The 20,790-nt window shown below is 35.8% G+C and overlaps 2 protein-coding genes across 3 annotated transcripts in view; both read right to left on the bottom strand.

Moving 5' to 3' along the window:
* Positions 1–3,239: 3,239 nt before the first annotated feature.
* Positions 3,240–16,815, bottom strand: LOC105038490 (small RNA degrading nuclease 5). 2 transcript variants are annotated; one of them, XM_010914303.4, is made up of 16 exons: positions 16,798–16,815; positions 16,559–16,711; positions 14,957–15,013; positions 14,815–14,880; positions 13,503–13,636; positions 13,212–13,324; positions 12,987–13,094; positions 12,820–12,890; positions 11,371–11,430; positions 9,452–9,507; positions 8,538–8,598; positions 8,063–8,324; positions 5,900–6,081; positions 5,515–5,810; positions 3,789–3,925; positions 3,240–3,705 (listed from the first exon to the last, which is right to left on the bottom strand). In XM_010914303.4, the coding sequence occupies exons 2-15, from the start codon at positions 16,649–16,651 to the stop codon at positions 3,802–3,804; spliced, it is 1,683 nt and encodes a 560-aa protein (XP_010912605.2). In that variant the 5' UTR covers positions 16,652–16,711; positions 16,798–16,815; the 3' UTR covers positions 3,240–3,705; positions 3,789–3,801. The 2 variants fall into 2 exon arrangements, with proteins under 2 accessions (XP_010912605.2, XP_029118403.1); XM_029262570.2 differs by lacking the exon at positions 16,798–16,815 and having other exon boundaries at positions 16,559–16,761.
* A 1,469-nt stretch (positions 16,816–18,284) lies between these two features.
* LOC105038491 (probable gamma-secretase subunit PEN-2) overlaps positions 18,285–20,790 on the bottom strand; it is a 31,542-nt gene continuing 29,036 nt past the window's right edge. Inside the window, exon 2 of the mRNA XM_010914309.4 lies at positions 18,285–18,727. Coding sequence (XP_010912611.1) covers positions 18,567–18,727 — 161 coding nt within the window. The 3' untranslated portion in view covers positions 18,285–18,566. The remainder of the gene's footprint in view (positions 18,728–20,790) is intronic.

Here is a 20,790-nt window from a genome sequence, read left to right on the forward strand (position 1 = left end):
TGATGCTATAAAATATTTACCAACGCTAATTAACATCGCTAAATGGCGATGCAAAATAAACATAGGTAAAGGTCTTTAGCGACGCTAATAATCATCGATAAATATTCATTTGCATCGCCAAAAAATATATCGAGATGCCGAGCGTGCCACCATCAGCGACACTAACTACAATTACCGACGTTAATTAGCATCGTTATTTTGCCTACACTTAGTTTGCATCACTAAATATAATATTAGCAATGAAAAATAAGCGTAAGTAAAATAAGCGTTGCTAAATGACGATATTAGCTCTCCAATTCCGGCACACCCTTTTGTAACGCTACTTAATATTTTTCGATGCTAAACTAGTGTCGCTAATCACATTTGATGACGTAAAATTAACATTACAAAAAATACATTTGGCGATGCTTAATAAGTGTAGATAAGCTACAATTTTTTCGACAAAATTTTTGTATCGCTAAATATATATTTGCCGATGCTTTTTAAGCATAGCTAAATTGACTATTGCCGACACTTTTTTTTTACAAAGATAAATGTAACTAACTATGCTTTAGCTAAGCATCGATAAAACCAAATATTTGCCAACGTTAAAAAATAAGTATCAGCAAATGGAATCAATGACCCTCTTATTTGCCGACGATTTTTACATCTGTAGTTATTTTTTGCAATACTTTTTTTAGATTTAGCTATGTTTTATTTGTGCAGCTAATTATCTTATCTCTTGTAGTTCTTTCATTTGTTCATATCTTCAAAAATTTCCTCCCTGACATGCTCTGTATAATAAATCTTAGCTCTTACCTTTTAACTAAAGACCGCCTAGCCGATTATGTTTCTGAGAAAATAAATTCTTAGTAATGTACAAGCCCTTTAACATCTACTTGCAAAACAAAATTCGTGTGAAAGCCCCAGTGGCATGGTAGTTTGGAAGACAAAATTCATATATTTCACAGAGTCGTTGAAATCTTTACCTCTTTATACAAATAAATCTAGTTTCCAACATACATCAAAGCAAATCCTCTATGCTTAATACACAAAACTTCATAGATTTTAAACTGTATATAAGCCCTTGAAGTTTAACATCTAATTGGATTTTGTGGAGATCCTTCAAATACAACAAATTGGCAAAACTTCTCTCTTTATTGCATCTCAATTTTTTCTTCTTCTTAGAAAGAAACACTTGCTTGATTATATTTATGGGAAAATCCTCATATTTCATTATCCAGCATTATAAACAACAAGTTATAGAACAAGACTCAAACTCAAACCAAATTTATGTGGAAAACCTAAGAGAATAGGTATGCAGTGAAGAAACCCCTATGTTCCACATAGAACCGCTTAAGTTGTAGCATTCATTATACCCTTTATTTTTAACATCTAAAACTACCTAAATGTTGCAAATTTTTAAATTAAGCCTTTTAATGTCTTCACATGTACCCAAAACTTGAGCTGTACCTCCACCCGCTTAGGGCCTGTTTTGTTTGGTGTAATCAGGCTGTCTAAGTGGGCTCAGCTGGAGCCCACATTATGGACGTTGCTTGGGCTCACCCTGTGCTTCGGGTTATTTCCGCCTCAATTGGACCACCAAGGAACTCACTTTAGCTCTACTTCAGGCAACAAAAACACTTGAAGCAAGCTCCTCTAGGTTGAACTGAGTTTGGATACTCATTTATCGGCAACCAAGCTAGCCTTCATCTTGACAAAATGCATTAGTGATGTCAAACTCGTATTTTGGATAATCTAAACTAGATCTTAGCCCATGCTTATCCTCAAGTTTATGGGTTTAGATCCCATAATAGTATTGTGGAGTGCATGGATTGTTTAAAGCTGTTTGTGACTAATGCACATGAGGCTTGCCTAATTAATACAGATCAAGCTTGGTCTATAGATAGTTTTTCTTTGATCCTATATAAACACTCAAAATCTTTTCAATGAATAACCGATGTGGGATTAAATATATACCCGCATGGATCTTCATATATTTTTTCTATTTAAGCCCGGCATCCTTGTCAAACTAAGAATTTTTCATACATCTATTCATAAATACGATAGCCAGTCCATAATCAATCCAATAAACCAATACTGTAATATCTTCTACTTCACATAAGTTATAGACCGGATCTGCTCTAATATCATTTATAATAATCTAAGATCTTATCCAAATAATATCTTTTGACTAATCTTTGAATGAGATTCCAAATTATCACATTTTCTATCCAATCTTTCAAAATTTAATGACTAAAAGAGGGGGGAAAAAATCATATATAACTATGATCTAAAACCATAGAAACGGTCAAGGTCAAAAAAGCACTTACGGGCATCTGTTTTTGTGAAAGACGACACACATCTTAATTTATAATCGGGTTTTTGAGCTCTCCAGACCTTGCTTAATTGGTATATTTCTTTATTGACTCAGATCAATCGGGGAGTTCCTCCTTTCGCAAAGTACGTAAATGAATATTAAAAAAAGAAGTCATTCGAACAAGTTTCAATAACATGATGGATTCACTCCAAGATACAGGTTAAATCTCCCATCTGTTTGATACCCCTTCCTCCACATTCATGCTGGAGGCATCGTAGTCAGGGAACTGCACTTCTAGACGGCACAACTCGTTCAGTTCAATTAAAACCAACAATTCATTCTACCACCAGTTCAACGAGCTATTAAACGCCTGAAAAAATTCTATACCATCCAATCACATCAAAGCATGCAGCCATCATTTCCTAACATGAATTTAATACTTATAATTTATTTTTTTATTTAAATTTTTAAATGATAAAAATATATCTTTTTTAAATTATAACATCCAATAAAAATATTATGACATTCTATATCAGCATTATGACATCCTACATTAAAATCATGACTTTCCGTAAAAAATTATCATAAATTTTTTTATAGATAATTTTGATGAAAATATTTTTATCACATAAAAATTTTATAAATTTTTCGATAACAAAAATATCCGAACATACTGTAAAAAAATTATGATATTTTATATTAAAATTCATAATTTCAACAAAAAAAATATCATAGTTTTTCAGAAGAAAAGAAATATTTTCGTGATTCCAAATTTTAAACAAAAAAATAAAACTACAAAAATTAAATATATATTAAAAAATGATCCAATCAGTCGAAGCGGTATACTCCACATCGAATTTTCTACACGGCGGGCAATGTACAAGGAATTTCTCTAAAGACCTGAGTGAATATTCTAACAAGCTATTTTTAAGACCTTAACTCTATTGAATAGGTACTGCATGCTTATGTTTACTTGTTAATTAACCCTTAATGACTAGAAGCTTCCAAATTACAGAATCATGCTAAGAAAGTAGGGTAAATTTCACATTCCACTGATACAAATTACAACACTTAAAACTCCAATGGCTACAATTTTCTCAGGTGAGTTTCACAGACATGATGTTTTGCAGCAATGGCATCCTGGCAGATAATTTTCATGTTTGTGAGCTTGCAGTAACATGGTCTCTTTTGTCTTTCCATCATTATGAAGTTTCAAGCCCCCAAATATGTGGGGCAAGCTGGATGGTTATGCTGATGGCATGCCCCAGCAATAGCATCCTCGAAGATCATTTTCGCTTCAGTGAGCTTGCAGTAACACACGGTTCCTCTTTTCCTTCTCAATCCCCCCAAATATTTGGGGCAAGGCTCGATGGTTATGTTTGTGGTCCATGAAGCTTTAATAATTCCTGGCAAGACAGTAACAGTATCAGTGATGGCTTTCGTTATATGAGTAAAACACAATGAATGGACACTGATGAAAGTAGGCTACCATATGTATATAATCAATGCTTGACGCTAACAAAACATAGGGCAACTTCAGCTTGGGCTTGGAGCTCTTCCAAGGCTTGTACAAGTTTCTCCCTGCTGATTGATGTTTCACAGCCTTCCTTAAGCAATTTCCTTAACCTTCACACATTTTTAAGGAGCACCGAGAAAGGAACACTCGTCAAATAACTGATATAATTCAAAATAAAGCAAATGAATCATAGGAAAAATAAAACTATCATTTGGAGGATCAAAAACATGGCAAGCACGACTCAAGGGGGGAAGGGGGGGATGCATGTACAAGATCATTTCAATGAACCACGTTCTCGTAGTTTGAAAAACAGCATGGAATTAATTCTTAAAAACAGCATTACATGGCTTCTAAATATTTTGTACAGGTTGGACATACTAATACACTGACAGAGGCAAAACTTGAGAAAAGGATATCATGGCATGACAATTTACACTAACATGTCAGGTGCACTGCATATAGCAGGGTGCTGGAAATAGCTATGACATGAAGTTTGGAATGCCCTGATCTACAAAATACATACACTGATACCAGGCAGGAACTCTAAGATGAGTGTCCCCAGATTGTATGCCATTAGTTGATACCTCCATTAAATACTGTCTATATCTAGAGTTTAGCCTGAATCTGAGGCCCCCTCTTCCAAGAGCATCTTCAGCTCACTGGAATTGTTTGAGCCACCGAAAACATTTCAAAATTTAATGCCACATGTAAAGATCATTAAGTCTTATTCATCTGCCCATCAACCAATATTAAGACCAATGCAGTTAACTCACAGTTAGAGTTGTTATTAGTTTTCCTCTCCTTCAGAAAATTACGATTGCATAAACACTCTAGTGGCACATACCAGTTCATCCAATGTAGGTCCCCTGGTTCTCTCTCTTACTCTCTATCCTAATAAAAATCAATGTTAAAGGGGAAAAACAGAAAACCTTTGTTAAGTCTTCTGTGAACTAATTCTCACTGCATCCTCAACTCTATGCATCACGTCACTAAACTTGAGCTCCAACTACTTGGTACTGGTTTTACAAAATTCCAGCCATTAGCTTCTAGAAACTTCCACTGGTCCAACTTGAGCTTTAACCGCACCTCACTTTCATATATCAACTCTATTATATAATAAAAACAGCAAATGTGGCTTTTTAGATATTAACAAGCCATGCATAAGCAACAGGTGAATAAATACAAGGGCTTACAGCTGAGTTCTAGAAGGCTACTACCACTAGATATTCCATCTTCATATGCCTTTTTTAACATTGTCAGTATACATATCAATATGACTGATATCACAAGGTCCAGGTCCAACAATTAGGTATAGTTTTACCAACAACATATCTGGAAGCAATTCAATCTAAAGATGCAAACACATCACTAGAACACAGACCCAACTTGATAATTTACATGGTACAAAGCTAGATCTTTTGAATCATGTCTAAGTCAAAAGCTCAGTCCTGATATGTCAGTGGCTTAGGGACCAAGGTCCATAATATTGGACTTGACTTGGTCAACTTATTCAGCTCAAATATAGCAACATACTTGTTCAACAAAATTCCAGTGGCCTAAAACTTTTGAGTCAAATTATGGGCATGGACCAGCCATTAGTGCCACAAAGAAACGAAAGAAAAAGAGATCACATTGAAGAAGAAAGTAAAATATGATGATGATGATAATGATGATGATGATTGATGATGATGCTACTCACCCTTGAACCATGGCAGTATTTCCATGACCAGTACAAACTATAAACATAGCATTATCAGGTAATGCTTGGTAGAGTTTTCTGATTTTAATATCTATGCCACTTAGAATATCCTTCGATTCAGAACTGATTCTACCATGCTTTGTTTCTTTCCTGGATGATTTCTTCTTACATGTCAGTAATGATAACACCTCTGCAACTTGAGATTTCAATTTCTCTGCATCTTGTGCTTGAGCCTTCAAATAAGAAATCAACCCTGAAAATCGGGTCCAGATAAAACTCACTTTTTCATTCCTTACCTACAATAACAGATGAATTTTATAGAAACAACTGATGAGACATCCAACAATCACTGAAGCAAATTATTTCAGAGAGTTATATTGTCAACCTCTTTTATAGCCCTGGAAAGAGCCTCATCATCTGAAAAAACTGGAATTGTATTGCATGAATCATCAGAATATCTCTTGAGGATGGATACATCATCAATGAGAGAGCAGGTTTTGCCACTTTGATGCAAAACTGAGACCAGTTTGCTTCGCATAAATTTTGGAGGGGAGCCAAATTCTGGTCCTGGTGCAGCAGAAGTTTTTTGAGGTCAAATATTAATAAAATTGTCTTATACTATTAAAGCAACACCAGCGTCCAAATTGCATTCATGATTCATGAGAAAAGAGTATTCCATTTACAAAAGAACAAAAGCTTTTAAGGCTATACTCACGTAAGAATAAGCATATCAGACAGCAAATATAAGAATAGTTGCTGCAATAATATTTTCTCATTTTTAGCTTTGTTTTAGTTGTGCGGATACTCAACTTTAATGTCTCAGATGTTAGAACCTGTAAAAGCTGATGATGCATTTACATGACTAGCGAACGGTAGAACATTTCCATTAATAGGTGGCTTTAATTCCGTGCGATCAATTTTCCTTTGCTTAAAAAGAGATTCCATGTGTTTCTTGAAATGCTGAAACCTATGCTCATTTATACTAGGGCTACATGTTGACCCCCATCAAAAATTACCTGAAATACAGTGCTTGAACAGATCATTTAAAGGATATACGACAAGCTGACATGGAATGCAAGGATTTTCACCAACACATGGGCCACTTGGAACAGATCATTAAGGTTGTTTTGGAACAGGTACTGGGGGCACAAATTTTGCAGTTCGGTCCCTTGATCAATGTACTGGGAACAACATTAAATGCAAGCTTCCACATAAAACTTAGTAGTCATGAGCTTTGAATATCTATGCCATTAATTGTCCTGAAGGAGTAACAAATGATCCTCTGCTGTACTGGAATTTGAAACGCGATCATTACCTGATGCTATCCCATGTAATTCTCAAAATATACCCCTTAATTTTGAGCAATCCATGTAGCATTGTCTATATTCCAGGCAACAGAAAATTGGAGATTAACTATTGTTATTAACAAAAACAAGGATAATTTAGGTAGGGTTAAAGTTGTGTTATATTATGTGCTCTGGCTGCCAAAGAGATGGAAATGTGACACTTATATATGAAAAATGAAAAAGCTTTACAAAGCTCAACCAATGCTAGGCATCTCATAATTATTTAAGCAATGCTACCAATCTAAGACATCAAACTACTCCTTGTAGTCAATGTTTTTACCACATGAGAGAGATAATTATATGAAAATAACAAATAAGTGAAAACCTCATATCTACTCTAAGCATTGTCAACCTGCTCATGCACTAAGTTCAAAAGGTAACCTGTGACAGACTTGCCTAGGCCCTTCCTGAAAAGTCATATGCCACATATTGCAAATTGCTCTTACACATGCAAACAACTGTTGCATACTTAACAAAGATGCAGATATTACTTAAATAGTATATGAGAAAATGTACTACACCTCTTCATTTGTATAATATGATGCATGAGCACTAACAAACAGATGTCTTGTTCATGGAAATTGCAAAATTGAAACATATACAATTTCAGAAGAAGCTGAGATACAATAACTTTGACAAAATCTCCAACAGTCTTTCTACATTTGCTCGGTAGTGTTCAAAAGAGCAGCTATTACATAATCCTGCAATATCCCTATATGGGTGGGGACATACATTGAAGAATTTGAATCAATTAATGCCAGGAAGCAGAGAAAGATAGGAGGAATCACAAACACAAGCCAGTTGACACGGAAGTCTCAAAATTTTATATATTGCCAATCACCTTTAAAGTGGTAAACCACGAATGTAACCCCCCAACTCATTGATAATAAAAGGGCCCAACCTTACCCCCCTCATAAATAAATAAATAAAATCATGTCTGTGTCAACTTATGGTGTATCCCATGGATACCACAACCAAGAACCTAGAGAACTGTCAAATTACTGTGAAATGACAGGACACAAACATCAGAAAATAGTGCAAACTTTAGGGCCCAACCTCACCCCAGTACCAAAATAAATGAAATCATAACTGTGTCAACCTATGGTGTATCCCATGGACATCACAACCAAGAATCTAGAAAGCTGTCAAAATTATTGTGTAAATGGTAGGACGCAAACCCCAGAATATGGTGCAAACTTTACCATGTCTAATCTTCAGCAGGGCTAGTTCCATTGCGGCTCTTGCATCTTCAATACTGTCATGCCCATTTCCTGACACTTGGATCTGCCGGGAAAGAAATTTCCTAGACAAGACCCGTAAAGCTGTCTTGTAACCACGGGGGTGCTTGTACAAAACAGCAGTATCAATCACCAAATCATGACATGTTTTCAATGCTAAAAGGTCGTTCTCCAGGGAATGACCTACAAGAATTGTTTCTTTGTGAACAAGCTCAAGAAATTCTTCCTGAAAACATAAATCCGGACTACCATCAAACAAACCTGTTTAAAACTTATAATTAAGTTTTTGTCTAGAAGAAGAATACAAGCATGCAGGCATGCATACATCATGCTTGGTAGACAAGCCAGACATATAAGAAACAATTTACCATTTATATATTACAGTAAAAAAGGTCACCTCCAAAATATTAAACAAGAACAAAAAAACAAGTTATTGTACCTGAATATCCTTGAGTGTTGTTGTGACACCATTTAGTATTTCACAGGTAATTCCACTATACCTGCATATCCCAAAATATTGACTTTTACACGAAAAAGATTGATATAAGCCATTAGCAAGATATGTTATAACTATAACTATAAAGATCTCAAGCTCAAATTCTCATGGTTTTATTGACCATATTTACCATGAAAATTAAACCATATCTAAAAGCCAGCCACAAACTATAAGGTTTTCCATGTGGCATGAGATCAAAAGCGCACAGACTCAGATGTCCCTTTACAAAGGCATGAGCTGCCAGTAAATTTTACATAATTAATATGGATGACCCAGATTGAAGGGTGGTGATACAATGCTGCAATATCTAATAATTCCTAAATATCATTTTTTTTCTATTAATTCAATCATCAAAAATAGCAATCCATATGTTGAAAATGCATCAATCTTAAAGTCCTTTCACTTGCAAACACATGGTTCAGACTCTATGATTAAAAGTCACTAGGATAAAAAAAATTATGGTGTATATAGTTTGCCCTAATAAATCCTATGACATGCAGGATTCTTCCTCTTTTTTGCAATGAAATGACAAAAGACACAAATCCTATGATATGAAAGGTCCACATGCGTAACTTATCTACAAAATGATATTCAAAGCAAGCAATTAAGCCAGCATGCATAAATATATTAACACAAAGGAAATTAAGTTCAACTTAAGTGTAAATGCTTCATTTCCTAAAATATGTGCATATGCAGAAGCAAATTTGTTTACCATAATTCATTGTAATCATGAACTATTCTTTTATCATGACAGAATAATTCAGGCAGTTCACAGATTAGGTAAGGAATATAACTATTGGCAGCTGATAAGTTCCATGTTATAGACTTCATGATTCAAAAATAAATGTAATATGCACCTGGTATTATAGTCAAGGATGGCATTGGAAGGCTTAACTAATTTGTCTAGCACAACCTGGAGTGAGAAAAGTAAATCAGTTTCAGTAAGTAAATAGTAAACATTTGGAGAAATTGCTTAAATTCAAAGAATACAGCCAGTCAGAGAATAACACATGCAATGTACTATGTTAGATGAGAAACATACAAGGCCCAATAACACTTGATCATTCGCAGACAATTATAATCATCCAGAGTGAAAACCATTCCGTGATGAACATACATCCAGAGTGGAAGGATCCAGACCATTTAAAAATAAAGAATACCAAGCATACAATACTTGTGAATAAACTGCATTTTTATAAACCGGTAAAAAAAGTGCCAATATTTTGCACTTCAAAAACTTTCTTATAGTTCTAGTGGATTTAGGTTATATGCTATCATTCATACATCATAACTTTACTTGCTACCAGTCACCAGCTAATTCAAAGTCTTTTTTTTTTCAACTTTTTTCATAATCCATGAAGTTGGGTATAATAGCTTCTGAAAGACTTGCCCATTTTTAACAGCTCGAAGATTCAACACATATACTATGGAAGCAAAATATCAGTGGGAGTCTGAAATTAAGGAAAATGTTTGGTAGGTTATATCCACATCATATTCATTTAACATAGTCAACAATATGCATGTGTTGATAATGTGCCTGAGAATTTCATATATTATAGCAGAAATCTTTGACTCCATGTGATGGCTTGCAAACATTGAGCACCTACCACACTTAGAAGATTCAGATATTTTCAAATGATGTAAAAGATCAAATAGCTCATTAAAAGGACAACAACCGGGATAGTCACTCTCTGATATATTAGAATTTCTTTTTCTCATTATTTCAGAAGACTAAAATAGTTCTCCCAGAAGATGAATTGTTCTATAGCAAAGGGCTGATGCTATTAGAGGGCAGGCATTAGTGCAACGGTAAGGTTGCTCTATTGTGACTTAGGTGTCATGGGTTTAAAACACAGAAACAATCTTACCGTAAGTGGGGAAAGTCTGTGTACATTTGACCCTCCCCAAATTCTGCAATGGTGGAAGCACGTGCATTGGGACACTCTTTTTAATGGGTTACTGCTATTAAACTATTCAAGTGTATTTATGCTGCATAGACCCTTTAGACATGTGCCACAAAGAAGAAAATGCAAATTAGAAGCCAGCAGATTGAAAAGGGAATTATTTGGGTTCTTCTCTTTATTCTCCCAAGGACCATTTTACATTTAGAAGCTAAGCGGATCATGGTAGATAACATGGGAGTAAAAAATGTACTGAATGCTTAAGAAACAAATGCAACTGGGAGGGGATGATGACAATGCAAAATAAAAGAAATATTATTTAGTAGTTAAAGCAGCCTAGAAACATCATGATGCCTGCATGGAAAGTAGCACAAGAAGATGAACTTAGATTGGTACGCACTGGAAGAGGAGATGAATTCGTTTAACTCATCTAGGAGAAAAAATGGAGTAACTTTATGAAGATGAATCATTCTTGTTGAGGACTACGTTGATGAAAATATTGTGATTCAGTGGAAATATTTAGGCAGAACCATCGAATCAGGCTTTCTTAAGCAGTTAATGTAGAGTGGACAAGAGGAACATCTGCTGCTTGTGAAAACTAAGATTTCGCCCATTTGAGATGAAGGGTAACATTCTACTCATGTCCAAGTTCAAGCTGTCAAATTTTATTCCTAAAAGAGAATCCTTATCTCATTTTTTCTTCCATGTCGTTACACCCATAAATATAAAAATTGTAAAGAAAATGACTTGAAAAAGTAATAAATTATTCTTCTCATAGAAGTTTTGAGCAAATAGTTTGCAGGAAGCATATATGGTATACACCAATATAACAGTTTTTAGGATATTTTCTTGATGACATAAAGAAATGGGATTACCTCTCCTGCAACATCAACCAATGTCACCCTTGTAAGTTCCAGTCCCTCAACAGTCACACACTGATAAAATTTAGAAAACAAAATCAGGAAACAAGAATAAGACATCTAAAAAAATTTGCTAGGGCTCAAGCATTCCAAGAATCATATCAAGAGAAGCCAACAAATAGTGATTTCAACAATGCTCACAAAAATGTCCATTGGCAATGCATATACAATGCTTAGATGTAGTTTCTTGGTGCCACTGGTCATTTTTCTGTTCTCAATGCAAGTTGCAAATATTGCATATACAAAATATGTTCAAGGATATGTTCCATTCACAAAATTTGGTAAACATGGCATTCCCTTCATTGATATTAATAGTAAAAAAGCAGAATAGTCAGTTGCAATTTTTGAATCTTATCAAATTCAAGCTCCAGAATGATGCCTACATTTGGTGACAAGTATTAATTTATGCATACGTTTATAAAGGGTCAAAATAAAACATGAGCTCATGTGTTTGAGCCATCTACAATGTGAATACTCAATCAGAAATATTTAAAAATCTTAAACTCAAACAACTTAGAATAAAATGGTGTTTTCATTTGGTTGGGCCCTTCATTATACCAGTGCTTTACAAATGTCGCTTGGTAATTTGTAATGACCCTAAATCTGGCCAGTATCCTTAACCTAGCCAATGCTAATCCAAGCACTTGAGGGTTTGTCATAATGCATAAAACATCGGTTTATGATTACTAAACCTACTCTATTGGCTGTGATATCTCATTTCTTTTTACACACTACCTTCTATCATCTTTTTTCGATTTGAATCCATATAAAGGTAATCAAACTTCTGGATCCTTCTTATTTCCAACAATATTGTTAGCAATAGTTTGATAATGTAAGTCAAGGATGCCATTCAGTGTGTACCTGTCATATTCAAGATGATTTAATCTACCTTACATGTAACTGAACCACTGTCCTTATCAATGTAGTATTGCACTTATTCTATCATTTTATCTTTAGGGATACATGTTATTGAATTAATCCAAAGTAGGCTTTGATTCAAATACCCTGGCTTGATAATTGAGAGCTTATCTGTGGTTGGCACCATATATTTAACCCATGAAAGGGTGTTAAAACACACTGATGACCTGTGTTCATTGACTGACATTAATAGCTACATCATACCAAAATTTTAGTTCTCTAGGTGTTTTTAATTAACATCATGGCAAAATGCAGCTCTAAAGGAGAGAAGATAATTTAATTAACAAATTGCAATGCAATTATATGAGACAGAATGCAGCTCTAAAGGATGTTATCGGTAGGCATCAGAGAAATAACTATCTGAATTTAACACTCGATGTTTTTATCTGCAGTTCTATCACCTCATGCTCCAAAATCTTAAGAGTTCTAATAATTGTGACACCTCTCCATGAAAGTCAAAAGAGTTCCAACGCATTGATGCCTTACCATCTCACAGTCAAGTGCAAGAATTTCATAGGGTGAACACCCTAAAGGGGCAGGAACAGTGGAGACAAAACCTGCAGCAAAGGGTAACCATAAAACTTTGAACTCAAAAACTGGACGAAGGAGAGGGGAAAACAAGCTATTAAGTATTATGCAAAGCAGAAAGCCACCTGGTTGACTGAAACAATAGCCATTATCCTCTAGCTCCTGTTTGGAAAGTGTGTAGTATGAAATAGGGAATGGTAGTTCCTTCTGATTTTTCAAAGAAAATGGTTTTTCTAAACCAGAATCACATCAATAATGATATTAGATTGTACATGAATTTCCAAATCAGCATGAAATGGATATAAGAAAGATATGCAAATAAGTGAATCTTCTTTTGCAATATCACTGACCTTGTTTTGAAGATTCATTGAGCATCTGGGAATCCAAATCAATCTCCTCATGTTTTCTTTTCATTTTGCATGTTAGGAGCGCATCGACTGTGTGCATCTCATCTGACACACAACTAGCAGAACACATACAAAAACCCATTAACAAGAAATTGCCAAAGCAGATGCGTGATATAAGTTGAACTATCCTGCAAACTTCATGAAGCATCGATGCTTTAACAAACAACATACCGTAAAGCACAAAACTTATTGCTTTGCAACAGTGATAACAAAAACTATTATTTCATTACAAACCTTAGCGCTAGAACTGGCTTAGGAGTACCACAACTTTCTCTTAGACCAGTAAGTTTGCTGGACTCTGACATGTACAAGTTAGCATCCAAGCCTGGAACATAGAGCAGGATGACTTTTCGTATAAGTGGCTTGTTCTGAGAATCACAAAGACACTAATCAGTGTTGGTATAAACATTCTTGTAAATAGAAAGTGATCTCAATAAAAGTCAGACAGCTGTGTGCAACTACATAGAGCTGTACAATATTTGAAATATAAAAAAAATTAAGGGTAGAATAAGTTTTTCTATAGTGGTATCTTGCACATAAGCAAAAAGTTTCCAATCCAGATTAAGGCAAACAGAATAAAAAGCAAAAAGTAAAATCAAACTGTACGAAGCATCTGATTCTAGTTTTGCTTAATACATAGCTATTTCATGTCATCCTGACTTTCAAGGTTCCTTTTTAGTGTCATTCACTACATATTAAAAGAAAAATGAAAATTTTTAGTGTAAAATTCGCATCATGGTTGTATTAAATTATTAATGTGCCTAATTAAGGAAAGATCTCATTAGACCTAGAAATGGTAAGTCAAATGGGAGATAGGAAAACGTGTTAAGAATTCACACAGTCATGAGGATGGATAACTATATCATGTTGATAGTGTCAAACCAAGAATTGAATGTTGCCTCTGCTTTTCATATTTCTAGATATGTTCGACCACCACTTTCAAATTGTGAACCTCATATAGCCCATAATTCTTCCATTCCCACTACTTGCTCCTAAGGTCCAGCCAACAAACTGGCACTTGGATTCATGTCGATAGAAGTGACTGCAGAATGACAAGGTCTACATTTTATGCTCTATATGATGAATTTTGGTTAAAAGAGCTGCTTAGCTGAATCAACAATGACATCCTTGCCTTCACCATGCATCACCTGCTCCATTCAAATTAAAGATTAAAGCAGGTAGTACCTGACACATGAACTCCCTAAGCTTGGAACAGATATTGTCATAGATCCACTATGTAATATCTGACTACTTTATCGACTGGAAAATGCTCATGTTCATCAATCAAGAATGCACGTGAAGAAAAACAACAGCGTCAAAACAGGTAGCACAAAACAAGAATGCATTGATGAATCATGTCACTAAAGGAACAACAAGCCAACTATGGCAGCATCCCAAACATGGCATAACCTAAGAAAAAGAATTTGAGATAGTTATCAGTTATGAACAACATAAAGTATGAGTATTAAATTCTTAATATTTAGAATATATATTTTGGAACATAGGTACTAGATTCAAGAGAAGGAAAAGGAACGAACACTCATACTTTGACAAAAACCCAAGATGGCATGAGACCATCACCCATGACCCATGTAACAAGTCCTTGAATATCCTGCTTCACAGAGTAAACACCAATCAAACGTTCAATATAAGCAGAAAAAATAAAAACTGGATAGTGCAAAATGGACCTGCAAATTTAATACTGAATCAGCTCCAGGAGTCTTAAAAATAACATCTGCTTTTCCCTGCATGGAACATGAAGTTTTTAGCAAGATAACCACTCTCAGAAGTCAAAAATAATCTACCATAAGGCAGACACAATGAAATGATACACAACAGAGTGCAGTTTGTTCTATAAAGAGCCTTCTAACTCAGGAAGTCCATGCCTTTTTCCCCATCAAAATGGGATAAGATGCAGCAGAGCTCAAAGTTATAAAGACCTTATGGAAGGACTGAGTAAACTTTTATGATCAGCTATCAACATCAAGGATTCTAGTCCCGGTGGGATGTCCCGTGGGACACAGGGAGGGGATACCATCCCATGTGTCGGGATAGGGCATCCCGTTAACGTCCCAGCGTCCTAATCGAGACATATTGGGGCATCCCTTGTCCCAGATGTCGGAACGAGCTGGGACGGTGGTATTTCCCGTTCTATGGAAAAACTGGAACAGCCCCATCCTACGGGATTTAAAACCTTAATTAGCATGATGTCGACCTCCTTTAAAAAAGTCATTAATCAAGGCAACTTTGGACATGAATGTGGCCTATCATTGAACCAAGAAGGTCAGTTGGTGGATAGACAGACCCTTCTCACTAGTTGTAAACTGATGCAACTAGGAAGCAACCCTCCAGAGTCCAGAATCCCCTGGACAAGGGAACGGTCTAGACATAGAGGAAACATGACAACTCTTTATATATTTGAACATAATTCATCTCTGGGGCAACACTTCAATGGAACCCAAAACACAATCCTTCCTGTAGATTTGCAAAAACATACATTCTCTGGTCCACAGTTTACGGCTCATGATTTACCAAAACCTTTTGAGAGAGAAATATGGAGAACCTGTTCCCCAAGGGCTTGCCCTTGGAGGAGATCTACGGTCCAAATCCAGCATATTGCTCAAAAATAAAAATAAAAATAAAAACTTGTTCCAACTTTAGGAACCCTCTTCCTTAGTACAGTTAAACTTTTCATAATTTAACAAGAATCCAATAGAATGCATGTCCATGGCAAGACCATCGATTTTTTCACATCAAACCTTGATTCTAGAATCTAAAAAATCGGCTATTCTTGCTGATATACAATATGGACTCTACTTCGTTTCCTAAATACCATCCCTGCCATTGTTTATGAAACAGTGATGAAGACGATTAGCTGCAACCTCTCTGTTGACTTAGCCGCAACTTCCATCAGTTAGTTAATCACGATTTAGCTAATTGGGAACCATTTCCACGGATGCCTCAAAAGATCTCCAAAGAAACATTTTTATTGATGTAATTTCTTAAAGTCGGATGACTGAAAGCATCCGAGAATCTTGTCGTTGTTCATATCAAAAGAAACATCCAAGAGGGCTTATAAGCGCTCTCTGGTGCTCGTCCCACGAACTCGTTTCTATCTCACAGCATTTTGCTCTACCAACTAAACAAAAGAGACAACTCCAAACCCTTTTACCACCAAGAAAAGGAAATAGAAAGGAGCACGAACGAAACCCTAATTTTTCCACTAGGGTAAAGCTAATGGCCGAAGAAGAAAAGAACGGGAAGAGAGGGTGAAGGGAAAGGAGGCGTACCTCGGGGCCGTAGACATCGAAGTAAGTGGTGGTGTCATCTTCGAGCTTGTCTCCGCTAGGGTTTTCAGGGCTTCTGCGGGAGGACGAGCCCATTTGGGGCGCCGAGAGTTCGAACGTCCGATTTCCGGCCAAGCGAGGGCGGCGGAAAAGGAACTGAAAGAAAGAAGGGGAGAGAGCCATGAGACGGGATTTATATTGGAAAGAAGAAGGGCAGAGGCATTGGTTTTTGAGGGAACCACCTCTAATTGGGCCAGCCAACGTCCGTTCTTGAACTCTTGGGTTCTCTCCTCAAAAGGAAAAAAATAATACTTCTTGTTAGCCTCCGCTTGGTTAATTTTTGGAGTAGGAGTGCAAGAGAGCTACCATGGTGTCCAAGTACTAGGGTTAATAATGATTTTTTGCTTTTTTTTTAATTACAGTAGAATAGACCCATAAATAATCAGCTACGTGATGTAAGATAGCATCTCCCCAAATACTCTTAGAGCATGTTTTGTTCAAGATTGAAATTGAAATTGATATCGAAATTGAAATAAATTGGAATGAGAATCGAAATAACCATATCCTCCGGTCTATTCGGTTCATGAGCGGATTTAAATTGAATTTGAATACTAAGATAAATTTTAAGAATTAGGATATTCTCATTCTTTCTTAAAATTAAAATAGGAATAAAACTCCATCCAACTAGATAGTTAAAATGGGAGTCACTCATTTCCATTCTCATTCGAGAGTATAAATCCTTCCAATTAAATATATATTTAATCCCCAAACAATTATAAAAGCAAGATATATTAGATTACTCATACAACCGTCAAGAGAATTTACCAGCTTCATATTTTTCTCTTTCTTTTATAATAAGAATGCCGGTTTATAGGCTAGCACTTTCTAGTTGTCCTTTTTACCAAACCCCAGCTCACATGAGGATAATTGGTAATTTTGCGATAAGCTAGAGTGGGTCAATTAGCATTTAAAATGACCTTTGGCTAATAAACAAGTCAGCATTCAGAAATTTTGTTCAGGCGTGGCATGATCTTAGCTTGAATGTTGACAGAGAAGACGGGCAAATTTTAACCCCAAGTAAAGATGAAACAAGCTCAGCTGATGGATGCCTTTAAGCCCTTGCATGAGTGATCAAATTCCTGGTTATAGCAGGTTTCCCAGCAGCTGCTTCATTTGAAGGCCATTTGGGAAAAAAAAACCAAGCATCCTGGTTTGAAGGCCATTTGTTTTTTTTCTACGGAAGACAAATTTAGAAACCCTGAAAATGAGAAGATTATTCAAAACCTAATGTTTCATTACTTTGTAATAACAAGAATTTTAAAAAATAATTATCAAGCTGACTCCATCATAACCCAAGCAACTTTCTTTTAATTCTGAAATTTTCTGAATGCAATAAATCAAATTCTTCTGATGTTTTCCTTCATTTTATCACTTTTCTTTTCTATTTTCACTGCAACCAAAACAGCATCCAGGAACAAATTCAAGATTATGAGGGCTGTCCGAATCTTCTGTGATGCATTTAGTAAATAAGTTTAAACAGCCTGATCTAAATATTTCAGATCTGCTGGGCACAGATGCACTTTCCAAAATTTTCAGCTTCCAGTACCAATCAATTCTCCTGCTTTCAGTAATGAAGTTGGTTTACAGAAGGACAGTTCGATCAAGCATGTCAGCCAACCAACAAATATCATTAAATGATACACAATAACAAGCCATGCAAAATCTAATCTTCTAAAAGAGGTATAGAAATTTCCCCCAACTTCCAATTAGATTTACAAAATAAATCCAAGTACTTTTCAGCAATTCAAATACACCTCCAACAAAGGTCATGCCAAGCAGAACAAAATATCCACAAAATGTCTGCCAAGGGAGAAATATTCTCATGTTGTGCGAAGATCAAAATGGATAAAATGATGCTACAATGTGCAAGCACCACCTTGTGCTCTCTGGTACAAATTGCACAAACAAATTGGGTTGAAACCAGCAAGGTAAACCCACTTTGTTAAAACAATTACACCCACCCTGTCAGACCTAACTTGTCCGCAAGATTGTACATGACAAGATCCTGCCAGACTGGGCCAAAGAGTTGCTCACCTCCTATCACAAATGTGAGGGCCCATGATGAGAGGAGCACCGCGAAGACAAGAAATCCTATTGCTGAACGCAGAACATCTGCACAAAATTCTATGATGAGATTTAACATGACAAAAAAGTGAAGTATCAAAGGGAGAAATTCTTAGGAGAAAAATAAGAAAGAAGGCATCCCACACAAACTGAAAGGAAAAGGCAAAAAGAAAAATGAAAATTGGAAAGCATGCACCTTTTTGTCCTTCGATCTAAGATACATGTAAAAGATGTTTTGCTCTTCAATCATCAAAAGGAAAATAAAACTCAAGTTTCGTTGTAACAAAAATGAATGTAATCTTGAAGATCTACATGTTTTCACATTCATTACTCGTATATCTGACTTTTATCATTTAAAAACAGCGAATCATTTCCCAATTACTTTGTTAGTCAGGCCAACCACAAGAAAATGAAGCATGTCAGTCATGCGGGTAGCATCCAAAGTTATCAGATAAGTAACTTTCCCATGAAGCAATGCAGACACCTATAACCTAATCTTGATTATAAGTGAAATAAAACTAGTAGACTCTGAATGCTTGAAGAGTTGATCATTTAAGTTGAATATCAAAGAAAGGCTACGGGCAGGAAAATATGTTTATCAAAGCCATAAGGCTCCTTACATGCTTTTTCTCTGCTCTATGAGGTTTTTCAAAATCAGAGCAAAGTAGTGTCTACATATAAAGGAGGCAGAGCCGCTAACGTAAAAACAAGATTGTAATCCACAACAAGCAACTATATTAAACAGGCTGTCAACAGAAAATCTGAATGAGAGCATATGTGCAGAGTACACAATGAACCCCAGGACTGTAAGATGTTCTAATTGCTAAAGATGCATACATCGAGACAACCAGGCTTATGAAATCAAAAGAAGGCATGTTATCAAAATAATATTGAGGATGCCAGCTCCAACTGGGCATGTATATAACTCTAAGTGCTAGAATTAGGAGCAGGTTTCGCTGTGGATGTAGGTGCATTGTGGCGGATATTTTAAGAACACCTTGAGGAAGTGCTTACAAAGCAGGTGCAGCTTCAAGTTTTTGGACTTCTTAAGTGTTACACTATCCTAGACAGAATAGGAACTGGTAGCTTGTTATAAATGTATCAGTACAGGACCCATCCAGATCCAGATTGATGCAGCAATGATCACAATGCCCATGGATGAATTCCTTGGCTATGCACAGTGAGTTGGAGTTCACTTGAGTAGATTAACCAGGCCACCACTTTTCTTCAACATAAACTCAACTAAAATATGTCAAGTACCTTTGCTTCTTAAATCAATTATTAGAGTGAATGACCAGAAAAACTATAGTTTTTTCTGTAATATTTCTTCCTAGGTTTATCATTGTCCCCACAAAGCAAGACCAAAAAGCTACCATATGAGATTATTCATTGAAAAAGGTGACCACAAAGGCATAATTGTAGATTCCTGCATACAATGATTTAATAAGTTGTTGAACAGGTTTGATGTTTGGCCCATTTACAGAGCCATGTCGTAGCAGCTTCATTTGTGAAATCCAGATCTTCACCTCAGATTAGGAAGAGATCTTTTAACAGTCATATTAGAGGTTCCCTGCTAACTGCTGCCTATTTATGCTTAGGGGTTCCCTAAATATAAACGACTCATGCCCATTGCAAGGACACATATACATATGACTCCCAGATCGTCGTCAATAAAGTACGGGACGGCCTAAAGCTTACTTCATACCAACAGGAAGAAAGTACTATTGATGTCAAGACAACCATTAAAACTATGAAGACCCCCTTTCCTGCAACCATCTCGAAGTTATTCAATAGACCTGTTGCTCATCATGGATGTTTGCTATTTGACAATCCAAGCATCAAGGAGGAACCATGCAGTCATATTAATTATTTCTCATGAAGTTGTGGTATAAGAAAGTTGCATAAGAAATTATTCAATGCACAAGGAAGTTTAGTAGACCCATCTTTATGTTATTCTTCACGCATAAGCAACACAACTGCTACATGATATAAATGCATGAAGTGGTCCTAGTCATCAAATTTGATCATGGAAAAAAGGTATATCAACCAACAATGCTGGCAATGAGTAATCTAAGAAGGTTGACAAAGTTAATATAAAGCTGAAAGGATAT

The sequence above is a fragment of the Elaeis guineensis genome, chromosome 1 (assembly GCF_000442705.2).
Source record: "Elaeis guineensis isolate ETL-2024a chromosome 1, EG11, whole genome shotgun sequence".
Classification (NCBI taxonomy): Eukaryota; Viridiplantae; Streptophyta; class Magnoliopsida; order Arecales; family Arecaceae; genus Elaeis; species Elaeis guineensis.